This window comes from Drosophila innubila, assembly GCF_004354385.1.
Source record: "Drosophila innubila isolate TH190305 chromosome 3L unlocalized genomic scaffold, UK_Dinn_1.0 0_D_3L, whole genome shotgun sequence".
Taxonomy (NCBI): Eukaryota; Metazoa; Arthropoda; class Insecta; order Diptera; family Drosophilidae; genus Drosophila; species Drosophila innubila.
This window is the reverse complement of record NW_022995376.1, coordinates 19,327,690-19,342,396: the sequence shown is the minus strand read 5'-3', so window position 1 is coordinate 19,342,396 and position 14,707 is coordinate 19,327,690. Positions and strand designations below refer to the sequence as shown.

At 39.5% G+C, this 14,707-nt stretch overlaps 2 protein-coding genes across 3 annotated transcripts in view; both read right to left on the bottom strand.

Moving 5' to 3' along the window:
* Positions 1 to 176: 176 nt before the first annotated feature.
* LOC117789186 (cyclin-T) lies at positions 177 to 7,145 on the bottom strand. The gene is made up of 4 exons (XM_034628269.1): positions 5,741 to 7,145; positions 5,540 to 5,585; positions 3,629 to 4,200; positions 177 to 3,568 (listed from the first exon to the last, which is right to left on the bottom strand). The coding sequence occupies exons 1-4, from the start codon at positions 6,354 to 6,356 to the stop codon at positions 1,347 to 1,349; spliced, it is 3,456 nt and encodes a 1,151-aa protein (XP_034484160.1). The 5' UTR covers positions 6,357 to 7,145; the 3' UTR covers positions 177 to 1,346.
* A 5,806-nt stretch (positions 7,146 to 12,951) lies between these two features.
* Positions 12,952 to 14,707, bottom strand: part of LOC117786389 (ecdysone-induced protein 74EF) — a 38,782-nt gene continuing 37,026 nt past the window's right edge. For both annotated transcript variants that reach the window (XM_034624606.1, XM_034624605.1), the window contains one exon: positions 12,952 to 13,993. In XM_034624606.1, coding sequence (XP_034480497.1) covers positions 13,074 to 13,993 — 920 coding nt within the window. In that variant the 3' untranslated portion in view covers positions 12,952 to 13,073. The remainder of the gene's footprint in view (positions 13,994 to 14,707) is intronic.

The window sequence follows — 14,707 nt, the reverse complement described above, 5'->3', positions numbered from 1 at the left end:
GCTAGCTTAATGCAAATATTAGAAATCGAATAGTGTTTTTGTATTGTTTAAAACGCGCAACGTTTGATTAAATTTGTTTGTTTTTTGCTTTTAATCTAGTCGAAAAATTACATAAGTTATTTCCTTTGATATAAGTAATTTTTTTCGCTTAATTTCATATCTTTTTCATAATTTTATTTTTCTTTAGTATTTACTTGAATTCGACGTTCAATTTAGGAAACGTCTACTCGTGTTTTTGTTGCACAACAATTTATTAATATTATTCATTATTCATATTAATGATATATTTATATATAAATTAAAATTAGAAACAACTGAAAGCTACGTCAAGTGATCGACCACTCTTCACTTACTTTTTTAACACAATTTTGTTGTTTTTGTTTTCATCCATAAAAACTATAAGTTACGTGTATATTACGAATTCATTACAGATAATAATAATAATAATAAAGAATACAACTAATGCGTTCTGTAAAATGAAAAACTTTGCTAACTAAATATTAATTTCCGACAATTAAACGATGTTCATTTTGTTTCCACTATTATTTAGTTCAAATAATTTATGTGTAGTTTTTAATGGTTTTCATGTGATTTGTAAATTGTCTGCCTGACACTTTAATTTATAATTAAAGCGTATCTCTTCTCCTTCTTCCCTTCAAAACATCTCTTCAGTATCTTTGCTATTGAATATTTTGTTTCAAAATTTCGATTTGCATTAGTTAGGGCCGTATCTTTAGCTAAGCGGAAGTTGATTCTTTTGTGGCTATATACAACAACAGACCAATAAGTCTGCATATGTGTGTGTCTCTCTGTGTGTGTGCATTGGTGTGTATATATATGGGAAATTGATTTACTAACTTATATTCTAGACGGCCGTGCTGCGCAGTTATATTAACTGATTAGTCGCAATCATCCAAGGAGTTGTTGTTACAATAATTCGTTTACAATTATTCTGTGTATTTGTATTGTATATGTATGTGTGTGTATATGTTTAAATTACAAATTAATTAATGCTGTACAGAAGTTTTTTTTTTAATTATTCCTTATTTTTGTTTCCTTTTGTCGAGTTTTGTGATTATTCAACAAACACCCAATCGGGATGTCACATTGCATTTATGCTGTGTGGATCTTTTGTGTTTTTTTTTTGTGCTTAACTAAGGTGAATCAATAATAACTTAGACAACTAATGCATCTCACCAACAATCAATTACAACTAGCGTAGGCTTTATAGGGGTATTTTTGTTTGTTTCTTTTTTGTTTTATACATACGATGTTGTTCAAGGGAATAGCTTTGTAGAACAAGGAAAGGAGGAGTCGGATGTGGACTACAGCTACGTTGACTACGACTATTTCTTGTTGTAGATGGGCAGCGCAGAGGGGGGAGCGATGCCAGCTGCGAGGCTCGCCGGCGTCATCACCATGGAGTTGGCCGATGACGGCGCGGTCGTCATTGTTGTGGGCAGGCCCAAAAGACTGGAGACCTGTGAGGCTTGCGTAATAGACGCGGTGCCTGCACCGCCTAAAGGAGCATAGGCACCGCCACCTCCAGCCCCAGCTCCACCTCCAGAGACTCCGTTATACTTGGCATAGTCTTGGGACTTGCTCTTCTTGCTCTCCTTGTCGCGATCTCGATCGCTGTGCTTCTTCTTGCTGCTACTCGAGTTACTTGAAGAGTTGTACCCACCATATGGAGGCATTCCCGGAGCCACCTGCTGACCACCACCTGGAACTGCAATCGTCGGGGCTTGCACAGCTGGCGGTAACCCAAACCCAGGTGCTGCTGCCATCGCCGGCAATCCTCCGCCAGCTGCTGAATAGTTATTGGGCTCACCCTTGTTCTTGCTGATCTTGAGCTTGAGAGGCGCCGCAGCGCCCACTTGTAGGCTGCCATTGGGATTTGCTGTCGCTGTATTCGTCTTGATGACCAGCTTGAGCGAGTCCATGGATGTGTCCTTGCTGCTGCGTTCCTTCTGCTTGTCCTTCTTGTGTTTCTTGCGTTCCTCCTTGTCTGGCTTATCCTTGGACTTGTCCTTCTCCTTGTGTTTATGCTTGTCCTTCTTCTTCTTCTTCTCCGACTTGATACTGCCATCTTCAACCTTGATATCGCCCAGCTTGGTCAGTGCATCCATCTCCGGTCCTGTAGACACTGCCACCCGATTTGCAGATCCACTTAGAGGCTCTTTTTTTATGTGCATTTGTGGTACAAGTGGCATCGGTTCCAACAGCTCCGCGGGCGGCTTAAGGCCGGGCATGATGAGGGCGTCCTGCTTTAGCAGCGAAGCATTCGTTGTACACAGGCTCTCCTTGAGCAGACTACGCACCAGATCTGGCGTTGTCTCAATTCCATTGGACATGGATAGCGGCGCATGCTTCTCTTCGTAGCCGGCGTATCCTGGCAGACCCGCGCTGCTGTCCAACTTGCGCACCTTGTCACGGGGCAGGCTGCCATCATGCTCGTCTAGTTTATTGAGTCCATATTGGCTGCCAGAGATTTCGTTGGCGCGTTTCAGATTGCTACCCTCGCGACTTGGGATCGCAAGTTCGTTTGGATTTGTCCCTGCCAGCAGATCTCCATGTTGCTTTTTATGTGGCGGCAGCATTGGCTTTGCTGTACTTCCACTTCCAGATCCCGAGCCCGATCCGCTGCTGCCGTGGGGTAACGTGTTGCGATGCTTATCCTTTTTGGTGGGCGTGAGACGCTCCTTCTTTGGACTGTCCCTGTCCCGCGTATGATTGTTGAGTTTGTAACCCAAACTCTCATGTGCAGGCCCTGGAGGTGGCAGAGGCAATAGTCCATTAAAGTGTGGCTCCTTTTTAATGTCACTCCACTCGGGACTGAACAGGGAATTGTTCTTGTTCAGCTGTTGCGGTTGTGACGTCATTGTTGCCGGTGGAGCCTCTTGAGGTGGCAGCTGCTGCTGCTGTTGTTGTTGTTGCTGCTGCTGTTGCATGTGGTTATAGCTGGGTACACTCTGGGTTTGACCATAGGGCAGTTGTTGCTCAAAAGGCGGCATGCTGTGGACGGATGACGATGAGCTGGATGATGTGACGGATTTATTTCGATGCGAGCTGTGACTGCCATAAGCAGCAGAAGGCGCCGGAGCACCATTGCTGCCAGCAACACCAGGAGCAGCAGCACCACTGCTTCCTTGATAGCCTCCTCGGGACATGAGTGGATTCGGTGGTCCACTGTTGCTATACGGCGGCAGTGCATTTGGATACACTTTGTTGCTGCTGCTGCTGCTCGATTTGCTGAGGTCTTTGGATGAGACGCCCGCGGAGGATGTTGAATTTGATGCGGATGAGCTGCTGCGACTGTCGAGTAACTGCGGCGGTTTGGAACTTGTGGACATCTTGTGTGCGCCATGTGGTGGTAAACCCACCGGTGGCATGCCACGCGACGACTTGTGATAGTCCATGGGCATAGGCGGTCGTCCAGATGCCTGGCTCGAGGAGCCCCGCTGATTGCTGCTGGATGAGGAAGAGCTGCTGCTGCTACTACGCTGCGCCGACGATGATGAGCTCGATGGAGCACGACTGCTGTAGCCGGGCTGCTTGGATTTGTGATCTACAATAACACGTATAATTGATTAATGATGTCAATTCCAGCAGAGGATCAAATACTTACCTCCATGTGCCTCTGGTGGCAACCCGCCTGGATAATTTGGCATCTTATGATTGGACGAGGAAGAGGTAGTGGAGGATGAGTTACCTGGCGCACCCACCGACGACGATCGCGGATGGCTGCCATCACTGCGTCGCTGCTGGGGCGGCACCATCGCCGGCGGCGGCAGCAGAGCTGCCTGTGACTGATCTCGACTGTCGTTGCCATTCATTAGCTCTGGGGGCGCCGTGATGTTCGAATGATAACCCTTCATCATCTCGCTCATTTTCCAGTCTTCTTTCGGCTTGCTATCCTTGCTATTCGTGGCTGTGCGATTGCTGGCTCCTTGGGCAATTGCCTTGATCGAGTTCAGCTTGGACTTGAGACGTGCCGGACTCTTCTCGTAAATGGCAATGAACTCATCCGTCAGCTGCTTCAATAGCTCCAATGAGACGCTCTTGTCGACATAGTAGAACCAATGCTTTCCCTCCGTCGATTGTGGAATCTCCCAACGCGACCATTTGCAGGCCAAATAAATGCAAAAGCAGGCAACCACCGTGGGTCTATATTGCAGGCACATCGAGGTAAGATGCAAGCTACAAGATTTCAATCAAAGCGAGAACAAGACATTAAATATTGATTTCAAAATATACTGCCTAACATCGAGCGTTCCATGTGCGTGTGCGTATTAAATATGGGTCAAGGTTCAATTCAAGAACTTTAGTCAATTAAGGATAACTTATTCTACTCTTGCACAGGGAAATGTTTAACAATTTTAATCAGGACAACAATCTCAGTTGTCCGCCTTTTTTTTTATGCAAATTCTTCTTTCGGTTTCTAAACTATCTTAATGAAACTGGCTAAGGATTCGTCTTTTTGTTACAGATAGTACAATATATTAAATTTGGCCGTATTAGGTCACTAAATCAAACTCTAGATTGAAAAACTTTTTGAAATTTTCAACTAACTACACAGAATATGCATTTGGTGTTGTCTTAAGCATTCTGACCTAATTTAGTTCAAATCTAATTGCTTTATCATATTTTTGCCATAGGAACAATCGCTCGAAAATTATCTACTAGTATATACTATGTAACTGTATTTTTTTTTTGATATTTCACCCAATCTTAAATTTTGTGTGGCCTTAACGAATTTGGTTAAAATAAGACTCCTATACCATTCAGCTGTCTAACGAACGAATAGGTCGATATTTTTGGATTAATAGGAAAAAAACATCTTACAGATTGTGTATTTAGTATAATCTTAACCTTTGTTTAACAGTTATTATTGGCCATATCAAATAGCCGTTTTAAGAGCGATCGATCTAAAATTAAATACATGACCTGACGTACTAAGTTTAAACTATGCATCTTGTTTAGAATACCTTCCTCTTTCAATTGGCCATTTAAAGCAATCTTTGATAAAACTAGCTAATATAGACAGTTGTCGTTCGGTCCAGTTAACAGACAGTTCCAATAAACGTCATAAGCAACCCCCAACAAACAGAAATATGCCAATAAATTGCTTAATTTAATTTTTATTTAAGGACAGTCTTTATTTACTTTCTTTTCAGCACATTTACTAATGATAAGATGATATGAAATGCATACAAATGATCATGGTTCAAATGCTCAAAAGTTTTCACAAATGAAGGTGTCATAAAATTGTCAAGGGTATTTTCCAGATTAAGGGATCATAAACCATAAAAGGCACCTGGAACACAGGTAAACCGTTAAAAGATGGCTTAAACGGTTTTGACCTAAGCAACAATTATGTTATGTAGATACTGTACAGTTGTACATGGCTAAAAGGGACACTTTTTTTCGTAGTAATGATTACCCACACATATATACACACACACGCACAAGCTCTTAAATACCGTACACTCCAAAAGGAAGGTGTTGGATACCATTAGCAGTAGTTTGTTAGCCATACCTGTTCGAGGCCAAAAAGTAGGAGGTTTGCGCCAGATCCTTGCATGCTAAAATATATCATAGTATATAGATATATATCAATTGACAATTGCTCTACGATTGCATTCAGACAAGGCCAAAACAAATGTCATTTTGGCATTGGAATTTATGTACACATATTATGTATATATACGTAGATATAAGAGGAGCATGGTGTGCCTACCTTTGACCAGCTGGCACGTGCGCACCACATGCGTGTGCGGATGATCGATGGCCACATCAAAGCCGAGCGTCTGCAGCAGTACATTCTCGTTAAAGACAAGCTCCTGGGCGAGATCTGCATAGCTCTGTTCGGTTGTTTGCGGCAGGCACTTGTTGGCTGCTCTTATCACATGCTCCAGCTTGCGCGGTTGCTCCTCCACCTTGGCGGCCAGAAACAAACTAGCCGATGCCATGGAATTGCGATGGAAATGTGTAAACGAGTGGAACGCATAGAAGCGATGCATATAAACAATAGCCGTATTTATGCACAGCTGTGACACCTGCAATCGTTGTCCCATCTCCTGTATCAAATAGGCCGTCATCTGTCTATAGTGGAGCTCATCATCGCTTTTAATGCCACAGCGACGACTTGGCGAGTTGCCCAGTTGATCATTACTAAAGTACCATATCTTATCCTTTTCAAATGGCAAATTGTTGTTGTTATTGCTGCCAGTTGCATTGCCATTTCCACTGTTGTTGTTGTTGCTGCTGCCGCTGCTGGATGCGTTGCTCGTCGTCGCACTTAGGGATGCGGCGGCGGCTGAGACGCCTGCGGGCGTTCCGGCGGAGTGACTCATTGCTAACACAATAACGCGCGCGTTTCTTCTGGTTTTGTTTTTCTTTAAGATTTGTTAATTTCACATGCAAGTTGTTGTTGTTCTTGTTGTTGCAAGAGTTAAAAACACACAGGCACAATATTATAATTTTTGTGCTTCTATTTAATTTCTCTAGATGTTTTGTTGTTTGCTTGGCAGCTGAGTCAAATGTTGTCAATGTTGTTGTTGTCGTTGTCGTCGTCGTAGGGACTGTACGAAGAAGAAGAGTCTCTTTTTTCTTTGTCGGCTGTGACAGATGCGTTTGTATTGGTATTGGTATTAGTATTGCTTGAGGCGTGGGTTGTCGGGAGAGGGGAAAGGTGCCTGACGCTGCTGCCTCTGCTGCTGCTAATGCTGCGCGTCTGTCGCGACTGTCACAACACATTTGCTATGGAAAAAACGCAACGTACACATTCGATGTCGATTTGTTTTTCCCAAATAGTTCACACTTTTTACGCCACTCAAAAATCTGCTTTTTCTGCTGTTTTGATGGCGTAGAGTGTGAGCTTGTGAGTGTGTGTGTAAGGTTTTCTGGAAATTGCGACTGCTCAACGACGTACATATACAGACACAGAGCCCGACGACGTTTGTTATGCAACTTGAACATCAATTCATTGTTATCATTGCTCGAATTCCTTTTTCTCCACACAAAAACATAACATTTTTAATCTATAATTTGCAATGCAAATGCATCGCAAAAAATGTGATTTTGGTTTTGGAACGCACAATGACACAAAAAGAAAAAATGTATGTATGTACATATGTATATGTATTTACTTGCTCTAATTGGGGCTGCCACCCTACAGAATTTCCCGATCTGGCAGCTTCTTCTAATTGGGGCTGCCACCCTACAGAATTTCCCGATCTGGCAACTTGTTCTAATTTAATAAAATAAATAATTCAGTTGCAACTTTGAAAATTTTACTAAATTGAAATTTTTCTTATTTTTGAAGCTAGAATTTTTTAAATTTTTGCAGAATTTTTGTTGGAATTTTTTCGATTTTATGATTTTTATTTTTTTTTTAGAATTTAATTTTTAACTTACCTTAGGTTGACGAGTTTCAAACCTTCATTAAAATTTAGATATAATTTTTTCTCGAATTTCGAATTTTAAATTTTCACCAAAATATCAATTAATTTCAAAGTTATTGCGATTTTAAAAAAATTGCATGAGCTAAAATTTTAAACAGCTATCGATAGGAAATACCGATAGACGAAATCGATATGGCCCGATCGGGAAATTCTGTAAGGTGGCAGCCCCAATTAGAACCAGCTGCCAGATCGAGAAATTTATGTAATGTAGCAGCCCCATTTATAACAAGCTGCCAAATCGGAAAATTTCTGTAGGGTGGCAGTCCCAATTTAAAAGGACGCCACGCCGGGAGAACTAACGGTGCTTTTTGAACAGAACAGAAACGATTTTGAAAAAATCTTTAACAATTGAGAACAATCGACATTTCTTGAGATAGCCGACGAAACCAAAAAGATCCCTTACATTTTGAGCTATTGGGCTATATTTAAAATCAAAAGGCGGAAGGGCGACCGTGCAATCGTCGTGGAATGCGTTTATTGTCCATCAAAGCACCGGCTTTGCGGCAATCTGGCCAATGGCACAGGCAATTTCCACCAGCACATCAAAGTAAGTAGTACCCCCCACTCCCAAGTAGTACATGAAGATGAAATTAATCAATTATTGAATGTTTATTCAACTTTGGCAGCGACGTCATCCATTTTGGATAGACAAAGTAACGGAAATAAAAAAGGAGAAGAAAGAGAAAGTCGCGGCAGCGAAGATTGCAAAACGTAGACGCAAGTTAAGTTTCGATGTTGATAAGTCGCAGGAGTCTGACGGGGAAGATTCTTATTATGATGTATTTAATATTGATAAAGCTTCCATAACAGAATTGGAAGATGGGCTCCGCTTGATGCAAGAGGGCAACGAAAAAACCTAGTTCGTCAAGGGATCCAAATTTTGCTTTAACAAACACGAAAAAACTATTTGTTACAGCAAATTGTTTTGTAAACTTTTTCTATTAAAAAATACGAATGTGGTTTAGCTGAAGCTGGAAGCAACCAACCACCACCAGTTTGATTTTGATTATACGAATTTATTTAATTGTTCAAAACGACAAACTTGTAATTTTATAATTGTAATTATTTAATATATTGTAATATTGTACACTTAAAATTTTCTGCTTACATAAAAAATCAGGCGGGAACATCTTTTAGCTGTTGAGCTGAGTCAACACATTTGGTGCTACACATACGCATAACATACAAGTATAATAATAATATCTGAAGGGAGACAATCCCTAGTAGTGGCCTTGCTTCTTCCGCACACCATGCGCACATCCAATGGCAGTTCCTTCAAAATGGCCACCACTTCCAAATGATTCATGCCCAGCAGACGTTCGCCATTGACTTCCAAGAGCTCATCGCCGGAGGGCAGGATACCATTGACGCCAACGGGGCCATCGGGCAGTATGGAGCGTATGTAATGATGAGGACGCACTTCTCGTCCACCCTCGACATCCACTGTGCCCTCCAACAAGATGCCCAATCCGGCAACAGCGAATTTCTTGATCTGCGCAACAATCACCTCCATGTCAGGGCCGACAATCTTTTGCCACTTGCGGATGATTTCCGTCTCAATCTTCACCCAGTTCCGATCGGTGTAGTACTTGTGGTAGTACGAGTGATAAGGCTTGCGTTCTTGGGATATTAACTATGGATAAAGATTGCAAGATGAGTAAGATGACCCACCTCCTGTTTATACGTCAGTTGCACCACTTCCGTGGGCAATATCTTAGTGGTACCTTCAAGGGAATCTCGCATACCCACCCGTTGTTTGCCAGCGCCAAAGCTGCTCAACGTTGTCGTGGTAGCCAAGGAGCTGGATGGCGGTGTAGTCATCATAAATTTTCATCAAAATGTTAAGTAATTTTAAAGTAATTGCATTTTAAAAGTTGCATAAACTAAGATTTAAATTTTGAGAGCCCGCAAGCAGTAAACGACATGTAAGCAAGCAGTGCAACTGCATCTGCAAACGCAAGCAGTGCGATAACGGCGCAGATTTTAAATTATATTAAAAAATAGCAGCAGTATTTTGTTTTAGTCTCATTTATTAATGTTATTTATAAAACAGATAATATATAAGTATGTTATATATACATATATATTTATGTATGTATATATATTATATACTTTTAGCAATCTGTTGATTAAAATATACAAAATTTAGCTAAAAACCTTAAAACACTAACGTTGCCATAACAGTAAATAATTATGCTAGATCTTTTTAGATTATCATGTCATTTCATTTAATGCATATTAAAATTAAACCATTAGTTTTTCCATACTCTCAATCCATATAATCACCTACACGTTTCATTGCCATCAGATCCTTTTCTATATATTTCTAATTGCTAATTTGTGGCTCGCATTTGCTGATTTTAATGCAGACGTATCTTAGTTCGTCTGTTGAATATACATAAATCAAACATAAACTTAAAGTGAATATACTCATAGATACACATATATATATATAATAAGATTTATATATAAACTACACACATATTCTTTTCAACATATTCGCTAAAACCTTTACCATCCCATTTCAACTAGCTAATGGAGACCATTCCGATTAATCAAAAACAAATTGCATTCTATATCAAACCTCATAAATTGCCTCAATCTATCTTAAAATTAAGTCCATACTTTCCTTTAATTCATATCATTTTAGTACCAATAAAGTAAAGTGTTTTCCTTAAATTTACTAAATATCTTGCTGTGTAGCATAGATAATATAATAATATAATTAATTTAGTTGGTCTTATCCAGCATGCGTGTGTTTTGTTTTTTGTTGGTTCCGATCCAATTCAACAGTAACACACAAATAAATGGTGTATACATAGATTTATATGAAATTACTTACATATACGTATATTCTTTATAATATTATGTAAAACTACGACTAAAAAGTGAAACATGAGGTCCAGAAGTTGATTATATACAATTACAGTGCATAATAGCTTGGCGGTTCCAAAAATTTGTCCATCTTCTGATTTACGTTCGTAAAAATATTGTAATATGTAATCAATAATCGTAATTCGATGTCTTGACTCTATAAAGGTTCTATTTGTTACATATTAAAAAAAAAACTAAAAAAATGATTAAAATCATTACTTTATGCTATGGTATCGTGGTGTAAAGCTGTTTTGCTCTTAGAGTGGGTTGAGGGACTATGTATTCAGATTCTTTTCCGATTTTCGTTGTACTTAAATACATATAATTATGTATGTTGCATATTGTTCGTTTGTTTTATTTGAGTAAAACTGTTTAGATTTACGTTTTTTGCTTATAGCATCAAAATATGAATAATTTTTATGTAATGTACTCGTAATATCTTAAATTCTACAATAAGTATATTTAGATAGACATATAAACGCACTTGCTGCTCCCGTTCTCACTTTCGAAACCTCAAAAACTGAGTCCTCATCTAGTTCATGATTTTGCATATATACTATACATGAAAATACATACACACATAATAAATACTCGGTCGTTACGAGTATTTTGACTTAAGCTACAAAATGCATCATCTAAATTTATCTAAAATATGTATTTAATCTGCGTCGTCGAATAAATATTGTTGTGTATTGTATTGTATTGTATACTATATAGACTTTGAATATATATTTATGTATGTATATAATTTTCATTTGTTTGTAACTTATGTCTTATGTACTTTTAATGGGAGGTATATGTAGATTTCAAATTTGTAGCGGGTTGCAAATATTTGTATGTTCTAGATCGAAGGTCTTTCGATATATGTATATATAAAGTTGATTAAATAAAACTCATGCATATTGAAATAATAATTTTATTTTAATAATAAAAAATAAAAAATAATCATAAAAAATGTTTACAATGAACAGAGTTAAACTCAAAACTCACTTTGTTTATTTTCATTTTCATAATCATCATCATCATCATCTTCAATCATCTTTATCATTTTAAATCATTGAACAAAATTAAAAATTAGAAAATTCAATCATTCTGTTGCTTGAAATACACATAATAGATAAAGATAAAGGTACTTAGAGAACGCAACTATATATGTATAAAAGAAATATCGAATAGAATAGAACTAGGAGTTTGTTGGTATCTTTCTTTCTCTTTTTTTTTGCATTTCTTTTCTTATTTTTCATTTAATTTTAAACTTTAGTTTAGTTTATGCATTTAAGAGATTGCACGTTTTGGGCAGTGTTTGGAAATTGTTGGTGTGTGTATGTGTGTAAATGTGTGTATCTATGTGTTGCATTGAGAATTACTGTTGTTGTTGTAGTTGCTGTTGTTTATATATTGGTTGAGTTGTTTTATATTGTGGCAGTGTGACGTACTTAAAAAAAGCGTTTACAAAATTATTTCAGACATAAACTTCAGACCAAAAGTAAATTAATTTTTCTTGCTTTCCTCTCTTCTAGATTTCAAAGAAATTTGTTTTAGAGTGAGTGGTTCCATTTTACTGAAGCTGCACTGTAAGTTGTTGAAATTAACCCTTTAAAGTTGAGTTTCAATTTCTGTCATTATCCGAAAGTTTGTACAGTGCAGCTTCACAAAATGCGCCACTTAGAGTTATCTGCTCTTTTGCTGTTGTGATTATTGTGGTTTTTGTTTCTGTTCTTTAAATATACAAAACTTACAAGATAATAATTACAAGAAAGTTTAGATAGGATTGTGGGCAGGGGTGTAGAAGAAACACTTAAATAAATAAACCTACAAATAATGATAAAACTAATTAAAACTATGAAATATTTCTCATCTTTATAAAATAAGCAACAAAAACAATGAGCCCAAAAGAAACGCACATAGTTATATAATAGATCATATGATACTACGAATTGTATGTGGATCGTTTGGGCTGATGAATGGGGAAAAGGATGATAGAGGAAAAGGTTGGGGAAAGAGGGTATTTAGATTTAGATATATTAGGCTAGGCTTTGTAGGTATACAGTAATTCGTAGCTAAAAGTTTTTCACATACACATATCAAATATCAATAAGAACTCTTCATCGATCATCAATCATCATCAATAATAATAATAATAATCAATAATAATAACAATATGCATTGTAATAATAATTAATTAATTAAATGTTAATATTAAATGTTATAATTAAAACACTAAAGCCAATGAATAGATCATTAATTACTACCGAATTCTTTACTTTTTTTCTGTTTTTTGTTTGTTTGTTATTTAGCATGTTTGTAAAATTTAGTATGTTTATAATATGTACATATGTATAATTAAAATGTACTTCAAATATGCATATGCCTAACAACTATGTAATTTATACTCTTCCGCAATTTATCGAATACAACTTGCTTAAAACTGATCTCTAAATCTGCTGTCATATCTCGTACTTAGCTTAGACCTAGAAAAACTCAACATGTACAAAAAACCTCTCCTCACATTTATCGAAACAATTAAACGTAGCGGTACCATATGGTATATATACTATATTTTATAGTATATATGTGTATATATAGTTTGGATGCTTCGCTTTGTTTTATATATATAATTTCTACTATTGCCGCTAGCCGGTTCAGCTCCCATTCTATTGCCACCGATTCCGTAAGGTTACGTCTATTTACATGCTCTCTCTCTCACTCTCTCTTTCGCTAACATTCTCTATCTTATACGCCATTGCAATCGATTTCAACTATATCCTTGGGCACATCGACAAACTGATAGACAAGTCGTTGACCATCTACCTTGGCCAATATGCCGCGTTGGTAATAGTATCGCAGTGCCCGGCCCATTGTCTCGTAGTTCATGTCCGGCTTGTTCTTGTGCATGCCCCAGAGGCGGGAAACCGCCTTGGAGTCGACCAGCTTGAAGACGCCCTTCTCTCGGTTCGTCCATTTGATGAAACGCGGACAGTATTCGCGATCCTGCAGCAGCTTGAGTAGAAATTCCCACAGATATGTTGTGGATCCTTCCCGGCTGCGTCGCTTGACGCCCATTTCCAGTTTGGGCTTGCGCGGCTTTTTCGCCTTGCGCTGCTGGAAGCCGCCCAGTTCCAGCATATAGGAGAGATCATAGTTAACGCTCGACGTCGCCGGCTGCTGTATGACGCTCTGCGTGGCGCCAGCGCTAAGCATCGCTGCTGCTGCGACGGCGCTGCTGCTGCTGACAACCGATGCCGCCGCTGCCGCTGCCGCAGCATTGGCAATTGTGGAATGCGTGTGCTGTGCTGCGCTGTGCAGCTGATGTGGATGCGTCGACGTCAGCTGCGGCGCCGACAGCTGCGACTGCGGGTGTTGTTGCTGTTGTTGTTGTTGTTGCTGCTGCTGCTGTTGCTGATGATGCAATTGCTGCTGGTGATGCGACAGTTGCTGCTGCTGTTGCTGCGACGCGTGCTGCTGCTGCTGCTGATGTTGCAGGGAATGATGCTGATGTGTGCCAAAGGCGTTGCCATTTGTGTTACGCTGCTGCGACGCCGCTGCCGTTGGCGCATTGAAGTAGGACGTTGTCAAATAGTTGGGCGCACCTGGCGTGCCAGAATTGACGCCGTTGCCGCTGGACCCACTGCTGCCATAATAGTTGTCGGGCACTGCAATTGCAATATGAAAGCAAAGATTAGATCAATCAGTTTGAAAACGCTTAACAATAAAATGTACATGAATGGAGAGCGTATGCGACCCACTGTGCCAAAGCACTCTTTGTATCTTTCGCGACTAATTCACAGTGCACACAGGTACACAAATACAAACATGCATACATACATATGTATGTTTGTAATTTTATATGCCATTTAGTAAGTTTTGTTTTACATCCGGCGTCAACGGCGCTGCCGTTGCCCAATTCAACTGCCAGTTGGTGGGGTTTAAAGGGGGAGAGCGAAAGAGTGAATAAAAATCAAAAGTATTCGCTCACCAGCTAACGCCAAGCACGAACAGCAGCGAGAGCAAAGCTCTGCGCGAGAGAGCAACGTACGCTTTCGTTCGTTTTTCGTTCGTGTCTTTCATCGCATTATTGCAATAGCGCGTTGCTCTTGAAGCACTCGCTCTCTGAGAGAGAGAGAGAGAGAGAGAGTGGGAGAGTAAAAACGGGAGACGTTCACAGCGCCAGCATTGCCACATTGGCGCTGTCGCTGTCGCTGCTGTTGTCGTTGTCGTTGTGACCTTCACAATTTGCGCAAAGGCAATGTGTCGATGACCACAGATTTTACACAGCGAAGACTCTCACACACACATACACACACGCATAGAGCGAGGCAAAAGCATAAAAGCGGCGAGTGCAACACATTCTTATTGCAATTGATTGT

Bases quoted from the DNA above. Each gene is read 5' to 3' on its own strand.
- LOC117789186 (XM_034628269.1), bottom strand. From the start codon at position 6,356: ATGAGTCACTCCGCCGGAACGCCCGCAGGCGTCTCAGCCGCCGCCGCA. The intron at 5,586-5,740 runs GTAGGCACACCA...GATATATTTTAG, and splicing joins CACGTGCCAGCTGGTCAAAG to CATGCAAGGATCTGGCGCAA. The intron at 4,201-5,539 runs GTATGGCTAACA...GAAATCTTGTAG, and splicing joins TACTTTTTGGCCTCGAACAG to CTTGCATCTTACCTCGATGT.